The sequence below is a fragment of the Pseudochaenichthys georgianus genome, chromosome 7, assembly GCF_902827115.2.
Source record: "Pseudochaenichthys georgianus chromosome 7, fPseGeo1.2, whole genome shotgun sequence".
Lineage (NCBI taxonomy): Eukaryota > Metazoa > Chordata > Actinopteri > Perciformes > Channichthyidae > Pseudochaenichthys > Pseudochaenichthys georgianus.
Window position 1 is genome coordinate 28,389,386 of NC_047509.1, and position 12,509 is coordinate 28,401,894.

The following is a 12,509-nucleotide window of genomic DNA, read 5'->3' on the forward strand; positions in this document are numbered from 1 at the left end:
TCTTTTTATTAAAATTCAAGAAATGCGGTTTTATCACGACTGTTTAAGCTAGTGATGAAAAATGAGTATACATGTTGGACAAGCAAATCCTACATTATATTATAGATACATTTAAAATAAAAAATAAACCATTCCTTTTTTCATCTAAACAATCTAATTCTAAATATATGTGGGCTTAAATTGTATACATAGTAACGTGTTTATCCAGAATCAACACATTCTTACACTGCATTAATTATGACTTTAATTTGAAACCCTAACTTTCCCTAATCTAATACATTCTTCTCTCTTTCTTGTTCTCTCTTTAGGATACAAAAAACAACAGCACCCATGACTTGTCACGCAGCCCTCAGAGCCTCAGTGACACCGGCTACTCCTCTGATGGCATCTCCAGTTCCCACAGTGAAATCACAGGTCTAATCCAAGAAGAGGAGATGAAGCTGAGCGAGAGGGGCATCACTGGACGAGGCTCCCCACCGAGCCCTTCAGAAATCACCAAGCTAGAGAGCTCCATGAGGCCTTTGCTGGAGAAGAGCCTGTCTGAAGACAAGGGAGACAGAAGAGGGAGGAAGCACAGAGACTTGGATGACAGAGGGAAGCAGCGCCCACGCTCCCTGTCAATCCCACCAGATTCATACGACTCTGACGAGGAGTTGGAAGATATAATGGAGGAGGAAGAGGACGGAGGAGAATGGGAGGGTAAACGGAAGGAAGTGAAGGAGGAGAAGAAGGAGAAGAAAAACAAGGAAAAAGAGGCTGAGCCCACAGAAATGACAGATGAAGAGTTCATGAGGAGACAAATAATGGAGATGAGCGCTGACGAAGAAAATGAGGACGAAGAAATGGAGGAAGAAGATGAGGAGGAAGATGAAGGATATGGCTACCAGAAACCCAAAAAGAGCCACCTTAAACATGTCTCTGACTCAGGGAAGGAGAAAAGACGTCTTCAGCACCACTCCAGCAGTTTTGAGGAGGAAACAAAGAGCTCCTCTGATGTCTATAAAGGCTCAATGGAGGAGGGTGAAGATGATTTGATGGCACAAGGAGGCTTGAGGCGCTTCAAAACCATTGAACTTAATAACACCAGCAGCTTCAGCCGGGACATGGAGCTGGGCAGTGAAAATGACTTGAGCCTCGATCGGGAACCAGAGCTTGAGATGGAAAGCCTGACAGGATCTCCCGAAGAGCGTTCTCGGGGCGACTACTCCTCCACCGTGCCAGCTAGCTCATCCTCATATGGCTCAGGCCAGTCTCCTACTTCGATTTCATCAATGGAAGAGGACAGTGACAGTAGCCCCAGCAGAAGGCAAAGGCTGGAAGAGGCCAAGCAGCAGAGGAAAGCGCGCCACCGCTCCCACGGTCCACTCCTTCCCACCATTGAAGACTCTTCAGAAGAGGATGAGCTGAGAGAGGAAGAAGAACTTTTGAGAGAACAGGAGAAGATGAGGGAGGTGGAACAACAGAGGATACGGAGCACAGCACGAAAGACCAAGAGGGATAAGGAGGAGCTAAGGGCTCAGAGGCGCAGAGAGAGATCCAAGACACCACCTAGCAATCTCTCACCCATTGAAGATGCTTCTCCAACCGAAGAACTGAGACAGGCGGCAGAAATGGAAGAGCTCCATCGTTCATCTGCTTCAGAATATTCCCCTCAGAGTCTGGACTCAGAGGCTGAGGGGTACGAGTCAAAACTTTACAAGTCAGGCAGCGAATATAACCTGCCTACCTTTATGTCTCTCTACTCACCAGTAGACAAATCATCAACTACAACAACCACCACAGCACCAACTTCTACTTCCAAACCACTAAAGAGTGCTGAGGAGGTTTATGAGGAGATGATGAGGAAGGCAGAGATGCTTCAAAAACAACAGAAGCAACAGCAACAACCAGCAAGACATGGGCAGTGCTATGAAGAGGATGTTAATGAACAAGGGTATGAGGAGGAGTATGAATATGAACCAGATCAATCATATGACAATGAGGCAGCGGAGACAGAAACAGATATTTATGAAGAGATCAGACAAACATCTCAAAACATTACCAAGATGCAGCAGGCCACTGATGAGCAAGTAGAGATCGAGATTGAGAGCTCCTACCCGGACAAGCAGCTCCTTGACACAGGCTCAGCCTTTGCTAAGCTTCTTGAGCAAAACAATGCTCTGCTAACTCCAGGTACAAGCCCCACCCAGGTGTCAGCTCCTGTCTCCTTTGCTGAGACTGGAGGACGAATTCCTGATGTCCGAGTAACACAGCACTTCTCTGCCAAGGATGGGCACAAAGACAGGATCAAAAGCCAAGCAGGAAAGAATGGAATTACTCCAGCAGTGGCTGCCACCACTATTGCAGCTTATGGAGTTTATGCCAGAGATGCAGTAACAATTTCTCAGACCAGTACAAGTTGCACTATGACGACTACTCAGTCAAGTATGTATAGCCGACAAACGGCAAGTCCTGCCACATCTTCAACTACAGTCTCAAGTGTATGCAGCAAGATTGCAGAGATTACCCAGGCATACAGTCAAAGGGAAGTGATCACCAGAAGGGTAGGGGATACCAGGGATGTCCAAGTGCGAGACAGCTCTACATCTTCCACTGAGAGAATCATTGAGCCACGTTCTCCCAAGTATACTACTTATTACAGGAGCACCAGTCCTCCTCTTTCTCCATCACCCCCAACAATGAGTCCCACCCATTCACCTTCCAGAAGGAACACTGCTGAATTCTCAACACAGACTTTCAGTTCAGCATTACGAAGGTCTGAGTCAGCTGGCGCTGAGCCTACGTCTCCAGTGACTGCTCAGGGAACCCAAACATCAAATCGATCAGTGTCCCCACGGCTCTATCACCAACAGTCTTCCCAGGATACCCCATACTTCCCACCTCCAAGCCCAGCTAGGCCAATGACAGTCAACACTGCTACTTCTCCCCTATCTTCGCCCACCCGATTTAGTCGCCAATCAACATTTGACAATTACTCCCCATGTAACAGCCCTCCAGACACGCCACCTTACCACCAGTCTCCCACACGTAGTTTCTGCACAACACAAAGAGTGGAAAAAGTAAATGTTGGAACTAGTATGGTCACCACAGCCAGCCATTACACAAGAGGATCCATGTCAATGGACAACATTTCCCTCTGTCGAATATCTACAGTGCCAGGCACTTCTAGGGTAGAGCAGGGTCATATGATCCAAGGTGGGAGTGTTGTGGACCTCAGAACAGCCACAAAACCAGCTCCTATTATCATGACTGACCAGGGAATGGATCTCACTTCATTGGCCACCGAAAGCAGAAAATATCACGGTGGATCAGAGGGCAGCAGGCATTCAACAATTGTACAGCCCATGATTATGAACCTGAACACCCAGGAGATCATCACTCCAACAACTGTGAGTGTCACTGTGGCTGCCTCCATGTTCATGACCCAGCCAAAACAGCCATCAGTCTATGGTGATCCACATCACAACCAAGTGGATCTTGGTCAGGGCATGGGTAATGCTATGTGTCTTTCCCAGAACAAACCACTAATGTCCCCTCCAACTGACCCAGCAATACCAAAAATTGATGCTAAACTGGAAGACCTCAGTATCCAACAGAAAGAGCTACAAATACAGCAGGAGAAGCTGCAGATGCAACAACAGATCCTTGAACAGCAGTTGCATCAGCATCACCAGATGCAACATCAGCAGCAAACGGCATCTGCTTTGGCGAGGTACAGCCTTACCGGACAGATCTCACCTTTATTGAAAAAAGACTTGCTAGTCAGTCAGACTAGCGCTGCCTCAGCTGTGGTCAGTGCTGTAACACCAATCATTAATCCTGAGCTGTATGGCGCAGGTCCTGTTGAGCTGAAAGGAAGGCCCAGTCCTCCTGGTGTGATATCAGGAGCTAAATCTCCACAGAGCATGGTAGTACAGATGGACGTAGGGCCAGAGCAGGCGAGGGCTGTGACTCAGCTAGTGAAGGTAGAAGAAGGACAGGATGCTATGGATTTGACAGAAGGCCAATTTAAACCTGACAACCAACCAGCTTGCTGTGATGTTGTATACCGACTTCCATTTGGTGGAAGCTGTGTTGGTGGAGAGACAGAGGGCATAAGGCCTCCATCTGCCCCACCTCTTACCTATGAGTCTGATCAAGAAAGACAATCCGGAGGGTACCTTGATAATCCAATGGATGAACGTAAGGCCTACACATTACCATTCCCCGGAAGGCTCCAGCCTTCGATGTCTGATACAAACCTTGCTGAAGCTGGGCTACAGTCCTACCACTCCAAACTCGAACCACACATCCAAACTTCAGCAGAACTTGCTATGGATCTAACTGCTATGAAACAAGGTTATGGAGGGTTCATAGGGTTGCAATATGGCTCCTATACAGATTTACGGCATGGAGGAGACATCACAGCCCAAGCACTGCCTATAAGGAGATATAATTCCTTGTCTAACATCAGTTCAGACTATGGCTACTCTGCTCGTGACATTGCTGGCTTCCAAGAAGCGAACTTGGCTCAGTACAGTGCTACAACTGCCAGGGAGATCAGCCGTATGTGTGCAGCACTCAATACCATAGATCGATATGGAAGCAACCCAGACTTGATGCAGTTTGGTAGTTTGGGGAGAGGAACTGGGCCTGGGGCTGCCAGGCTCGCAGCAAGTCTTGGCATCAGGCCAAACCTTCTTTTTGGAACAGACGGGAAGCCAATTTCCCACAGTCAAGCACTAACCAACCTTATCAATGCCAGGCAGGCTAGTCTCAGGGCTATGTACCCTACTGCTATAAGGTCCTCTGATGGGATGATTTACTCCACCATTCAGACCCCCATTGCTTCTACACTTCCCATTACAACTCAGCCTGCCTCTGTTCTTCACCCAATACTGAGGGGGGTCTACAGGGCATACCCCTCTGCCAACATGACACCTGTGCCCCTATCCAGTCTCAGCAGACTACCAATGAGCCCCAGAGTACCCTTAACCGGACAAGCTCCAGTCCGTTACCCAGCTCCAGGTCTTCTCCAAACAACGTCAATCGCTGCCACTACTGCTGGTGTTGCACCAGTAGGTGCCCCAGTGTATATTTCTTTGACAACTACAAGCTCTACAGTCCAGGATGAACCAGTTTACCTCGGTAGAGGTGCACCCTCATCAACAGAGGTCACCTCAGTACAAGGAGTTGTCATACCAATAGAGCCACAGCAGCAGCCTATAAACCTGTCCCAGGCCCACCTGAACAGTCAACAACAACAACAACAGCAACAAGTGGCAACTGCTCAACAGCATCCTCCAACAGCCTATGCCTACCCACCATCTGCTCCTTCACACAGTCACGGCTACAGCCAACCTCCAGCGGGCCCCTCTGCCCCCACTGGTGGCTTACCCATTGCAGGGGGTCTTCCTTCCTTCCCTCCACCAGGTGCCGTACATAAGGAGGGTGAATCCGAGGCAGAGAGGCTGCATCGGCAGCAGGAGCAGCTTCTGCAGATGGAGAGGGAGCGTGTTGAGCTGGAGAAATTACGACAATTGCGCCTGCAGGACGAGCTGGACCGAGAAAAGATGGAGCTGAAGCTGCACAGGGAGAAGGAGCAGATGCTGGTGCAGAGAGAGTTAAACGAACTGCAGAACATCAAGGACCAGGTAGAGGGAGAAACAGGAGGCGGAATGGAGAGTTTGATAGTTGGTGTCCTGTTTTTTGTTTTGTGGTTGTTGGTTTTGCCATTGATATTGTTTTGTTTTAAGTTGTTTTGGTGGTGTGTCTTATTGTGTTATTACAATTTAAATGTTTTTCTTTTTTAATATCACACCTTAGATGTGCAAGCCGTAAACTGAGTTGAAAACTACAATACATCATTTGCTAAATGTATGTATTGTATAACACTAATTCTATATACTGTATACGTACAACATACATGTTTATTAAGTCCTCAAAAAAATTGCGTAAAATTCTGTTATTGTAAGAGAAAATGGGATTGGATTTATTGATGGCTTTTATGTTCAGAGAAATGTTTGCAACCAAAACCCTTACAAAGATTTGGTTAAAGTTGTTGCTGTAGTCTGCATGACATGTTGTTGGATATATCCTGGTTATAAGGTGTGCATGTACATGCCTGTAGTATGTGTGATATGAACTGATAATGCTCAGATGTTGGTTTCATGTTGGTTTGATTGATATTCATGGGAAAATGAAAAGTGTTTTGATATTTAATTTTTTAGACTGAAAGAAAAGAAAAGTTGATTCCATTAAGTTGTATTTATCTGATAACCAGCAAGTACCCATTTAAGTATTTCACTTTTCTTAGCAACAGAAAGGCTAACATGACAATTTTCTCCTTTTTTGATAGAACAAGCAGTTGAAAATCTTTCAAGTAAACTCAGTTAAACAGGTGTGGAAGCCTTCCTTAATGAGAATGAACTAGAGATGAAATGTTTAATATTCATCTCATACCCAGCAATATTAGCAAAACTCCTAGCTCCTTCTTTGCATTAGCTTGCCATTTTTGCAACAAAGAAAATTATATATTTTCTTATGAGCATTATGTGACTGGCAACAGCATTAACCAGTACATGCTGCACTTCATTTATGTTGCGCTTCCATTCTTGTTTTTTGCAATATATAGAGGTTTGACTAACGTGGAAACATTTTTCAAAACTAATCCATCAGCACAAGAATGTCACATTCAGTGTCAGGAGTCTTTGATCATCTGTTTAACAACCAGTTGTGCCAATAACTCAACAACTTTGTCCTCTTCTGTCCTACTCTCTTTTTCTGTTCCTATGTTTCACCATTCATTTGTCTTGTTTGATCATTTCATCTCGTCCCGACATGTTCACTGTCACCGTCCTCTGCTACGCTTCTCCATCTTTTTCATGTTTTGTCGTTTGTCGACGTGTGCTTCTTCTTGTTCCCCCTTCCACCAACATTATTATTAGGTTCTACAGCAACAACAACAGGAACGCGAGAAACAACTGGTTCTCCAGAGGGAGCAGCTGGCCCAGCAGAAGTCCCAGCTAGACCAGATCCAGTCTTTACAGCATCAGCTCCAGCAACAGCTTGTAGAGCAGAAGAGGCAGAAAACAGCTTTAGCTCAGAGCATGCAGGTGAGGCGCATTGGCAGCTGGCTTGAAAAGGATGTGGCATGCTTGTATGATTGAATTAAAGATTGATGTTGGAGGCTTAAGCTCTGGTGCATACGTATAAGTGATCTCAATGTGTGCTCAAGTGCTCGTCATTCTCAGTTGAATCAATGATGGTTGACCATTATCAACCTTAAAATAATTGTTTCTATCTTCAGTTGGATGTGAATGAACAGCCTTTGCCCTCCTTCACCGACTCTCAGGCGGGCTACCGTTCTCTCCCCAACTCCTCGTCCGATATGTGTCTGAGGAGCCAGCAGGAGCCCATGGAGACCAGGAGCAACATGAGGAAACACAGCTCCATGACCAGGCTGAGTAGAGACAGCTTGGACGGAGAGGGCGTCGTGTTTTACGGCTCCCCCCGCAGGAATGTGGACAGCTGTGTGCAGACGGACGATGAAGATGGAGAGGAGAGGTGTGTTTGTATATTGGGCAAGGATTACCTTGATGGCCTTCCTACTCAGTTACCATTTGTTTTTAATAAAACAAGAGACAAGCTTATGCAGCCTTTATGATGAATACAAAAAAATGTAGACAAGATATATATATATATATATATATCTATTGTCTGATGTGTATCTCCATCACTGAGGCCGATGCGATGCGCATCTCGATACGTTGCCAACGATACGATACATTAGCAATACATTTGAAGCACCGGGCGATACGATACGATTTGATTCAACACAATGCAAAATAATGATACAATTCAATATGGTACGACAGAGGATTTTGTTTTATTCCTTATATGCAGCAAATCATGAATTAGCCAAAAATACTTCACATATTTGGTTCTCTCTACTAGTACTGCACATCCCATCATGCTGTTTCTTTTTTACCTTTCACAAACCACTTGGACCTTTTGTCCTTTGTAATAATGTTCTCTCTCTCCAGAGTACAGTACAAGTTTAGAACACCTCACAGTTAAACAATTTAAGGATGCATTGCCCAGGATTAAAAATGTGCAAATAACAACTGCCATAGAGCAATGCCCATACAACTGCCAGCCTCATTCAACTCACCAGTGAGCAGAAAGCAGTGGTTTCTATATGAACAATAACAAATAAACTTTCACAAACAGGTATTTCATAACTGCTTACAATTGTAAGGAAGACATTTAAACTATTATTGGCCGTCACAGGCTGCTGTAAACTAAACACCACTCTCTCTGACATAACACCTCACTGAGTGATTGAACTCATATGTCTAACTTTCAGGTTTCTCTTTTCAGCCGCAGACCCCATGTCGCCTCTTTGTGCGTCGCTAAGTTCCTCGTACTACTTGTGTACTTTAAAGCCGCACGGCATCGTTTACAATTTGCTTGTGATTTGTCAAGTTGTCTGTCTTTCTTGAAAATCCGAAGTGTTGCCAAACGTTTGATTTGTAGGTATTTTTCGGTGCGCTGTGTTTATTTTTCTCCACGACTTTCATGTTTGTTGATAACTGAGACTCTCGGCCGCCGTAGTGCGGAGCAAATATCAAAGATCATTTCTGCTGAGTGCTGACAGGATGAGAGGATATTATATGAATTAATCGTTTTTTTACCAATGCAAAGACAGTTTGGGTTGAACTCGCTACAATAGAACTACATCTATTGTAGCGAGTTCAACCCAAACTGTAGCCAACTCTTTCAACCGGTGCACTCGCATTTTGAACGTTTATGCCGGTGCACCGATGCGAATCGGTGATACTTAACATCCCTAATATATGTATATATATTTATATATATCGAATATTTTCCAGTCAAAAGGCATATGTAGACAATTATGAGTAATTGCTGTCAAGTTGAAAGTGTTTTTTAGTTCCGTCCAGTTGAGTCCTGTGAGTCGATTCCATTATGGTTCATATTATTTTTTCTCTTCTTCTGTTCTCTCCAATACCAGGTACATGATGCGCCATCGCACCAGAAGGCGTGGTCGCAGCGTTGACTGCTCCGTCCAGACAGACGATGACGAGGACAAGGAGACGGAACACCCAGTTCGCCGAAGACGTTCCCGTTTCTCCCGGCACACTGAGTCCAATGCCACTGGCAGCAGCACTTCCGCCACATCCACCGCAGCCACTGACACCAAGACAGACTCTCACAAGATGATTTCTTCCAGTATCGCCATCCAGACCATCAGGGAAATGTCTTGCCAGACTGAAGTGGAGCACCTAGGAAGAGTCTCCCCAGCAATCCATGTGACAGTACCAGACCCGAATAAGGTAGAGATTGTGCATTACATCTCAGGACCTGAGCGGACCAACAAAGGACAGTCTCTAGCATGTCAGACTGACCCGGAAGCCCAGTCACAGGGTGTTGTAGCCCCTCAGCTCAGTGTACCAACCACAGTCAGTCCATATTCTTCCTCTACCAGTACTGGAACTCAACAATCTGGCTCTGCGGACCTCCTGAGCCAGCAGTGGCAGCAGCAACACATCACAGCAAACGCAGCCAAGTTTGAGCGACGCCGCCCAGACCCACTCGACATCAACTACCAGCCTCACAACCACATCCACAACGAGTCTATCTCCAGCATCATCCGGCAGCAGCAGACGACTCCCAAATCCCCTCAAGTCCTGTACTCTCCTGTCTCCCCGGTGTCCCCTCACCGCCTTCTGGAGAATTCTCTGTCCAGCGATAGGCTGAACAAGGCCCACGTCACACCTCAGCAGAAGTCATACACAGCTGAGTCCCCGCAGAGACACCCCTCTGTGCCCAGACCCATCAAGAGCACCCAGAGGTCCATGTCAGACCCCAAGTCCCTCAGCCCCACCGCAGATGATCACACCAAGGCAAGGCTGTCCCTCTACCAGCAGCAAGTACTCCAGAGCCAGGTAAAGTCAATCATACCATGCTGAGTCCGGAATGGGCACAATTTAGATAAGATAGCCAATTAGTGAAGATGATATGTTATCAGCTAGACAGATCACTAGTCCAACTTTTCTGGTAATCGCCATTTGTTTCTTATAAAAACAGACACAAAGTCACTGGCCTTTATTAAAGAATCCTCTGGTGAAAAAAAGACTTGGCACACAAACAAACTTAATTTAATGTTAAATGAGGTATCTTGTTATCTGTAGTAGATTATGTTCAAGTATAGGGATGTAAGGTTTTAAACCACTTCTTCATTACGGAGTAATCCACTTTCACGTTGCATTGTCAAATCAATCCCAAAAGAAACTGTTTTGGGACGAGTCTGCACTTTTTGTATACTCTGTATTCATGTCCCGCATTGATACATTGACTCATCTGATCAAGATACATGTACTTGGCAGTTTAGATCTATATTCCGTTTTCCAGTCAAGATATACAGCTAAGATTAAATACAATGCAACTCTTGTCTTTGGAGTCCAAAGGGTCTAATCATGGTCCTAAGATTTAAAGTTTGAAGTATGAGGCCTTCAGACGCTAACCATCATTTGCAAGGACAAGAAAGCTAATTACAGTTTTTCTCGATTGCTAACACACGTTTTTTTTTAATTGCTCTGTTTCTCAGAACACTAAACACAATTCAAAACACCTAATTTTTCCTGCTAAATGAAGAACTGCCCTCAAAACTACATAAACACTTTCCAAATGCAAACTTTTGCACCAAATATAACACACTTCATTCATAATACTAGATGGTTTGACCACCCAACTACACACTGCTGAGCAGCATACTCTAAAGCATTTTCATCTTGTATGGGCTGTGCTCTGTAAGAGAGGTTTCTGCAGAGAAAGATTGCTTGAGTTTACAGAAATACATTAAATGAAGAAATACAAATGAGTGGTTGAAAAAAATCACATTTTATTCAAAGATAACATTGTGCAACATGCATCTCAGCACATAGCTACTCTGCTTCGGATCTCTCGTGTGATGCATTGTTTGCCCAAACCCAGTTTGTAACTGCTGCTTCCTGTGCCTCATTGGAAATCCTTAGCCCTCCACCTCTTTGTTTCTCAGTCCTTCAGATAAACAACAAAGACATAGTGGTTGGTCAGTGTCTGTGTTGCATACAAGAAAGTTTACCACAGTACATTGTGCAGGATTTGTGTACAGTTATATGCAACATGCCAACAATTCAATTATAGTAATGAAGTAAATACGTTTCACACAACAGATATAAGCTCTGATATATCATGAGTTATGCAGAGCTGAAAACTGGTAACTAACCTGTTTCAAGTCTAAGTGTCCGGATTACAGAGGCAACAGTAAATCGGCTTAGATTAGGCTGAACCCTCTGTCCAGCCTCTCTCATCGTCAAACCATGGTTGATAACATTTCATTTCATTAGAGAGTACTCTTCCTCCTCCTCTCCTCTTCCTCTTGCTCTTGCTTCTATGTTGGCTTCCATTGTTGCTGTATGAAAGTACTCACCTGTGGTATTTTTATAGTGCTAACATCCTGATTGATGAGCCAACAATTATGCTATCAGGTGTTTGGTCAGGTGGAACGTGTTTCTTGATCATTGGTCCATGTGTGAGGCATTTTGAATATCAGTGTTTTCAACCTGCTAACACGTGACTTTATGTCAGATTCCTGTGTCTTACGTGGAGAAACGCGTGCAGTGGTTTGCACAAAGTGTCATGTTGATTTGCAAATTGTGTGAAAAGCTGAAAACGTGTTTTGGAGATTTGGAGATTTGAGCCGATGTTTTGCTCTTTGAGTGTCAGTTAAAATAATTGTGCTTTATGTAGAATTTTAGTGTGTTAGCAATCGAGAAAAACTGTAAACAGATAGCAAGAAACAAATAGCTTCTTTATTGTGTACCTGTCTAAGTGGAAGAACCCCAACTTGTGTTCAGAACAGCATTAATTAAACAAGCAATGGATTCAACAAGGTGTTGTTGACATCCAATCCAGGTTTAGGTCCATAATGAATCAATACAATGGACTATATATGTTGCCATGAATGCATGCTGCCAAGCTCTGAATTCATAACTGAAAGAAGATGTATTCCCTGACAATTGTAAGGTGATTCATTTCCAAACTTTGTTTAGCTTAATCTTTCTACACATTCCAATACCTCATAATAATAATAATAATAATAATAATAATAATAATAATAATAATAATAATAATAATAATAATAATAATTGCGATAGGATTTAAGTGCAATAGATAAGTCGATTAATTATTGGAATTCTGTACCACAATTGACACTAAACTTAATGTTTTTGTAAGTCCTCTAATACGAACTCCACTCTTGTTTCCTGCTGTCCTTGTCTCTTTGTCTATTCGTGTCTCCTTTGTCTTCCTTGTATATCCCTTTGCTTGCATCCTCTCCTTGTTTCTGTTCCTTGACCTCGTTTTCTTTTTGAGTTTTCCTCCCTCTTCTTCTTCCTGTTCCCTACATCATTCTTTTCCTTTCCTCTCTATTCACTTTTCCTCTTTACGCTTCTCTCTGCCTCTTC

General features: G+C 44.2%; 1 protein-coding gene across 1 annotated transcript in view; it reads left to right on the plus strand.

Annotated features, from left to right (window-relative positions):
• The window catches only part of bsna (bassoon presynaptic cytomatrix protein a), a 215,663-nt gene that overhangs the window by 170,825 nt on the left and 32,329 nt on the right, over nucleotides 1–12,509 (plus strand). The window contains 4 exon segments of the mRNA XM_034086861.2: nucleotides 309–5,633; nucleotides 6,927–7,094; nucleotides 7,289–7,545; nucleotides 9,014–9,947. Of these exon segments, the coding sequence (XP_033942752.2) occupies nucleotides 309–5,633; nucleotides 6,927–7,094; nucleotides 7,289–7,545; nucleotides 9,014–9,947 (6,684 nt within the window).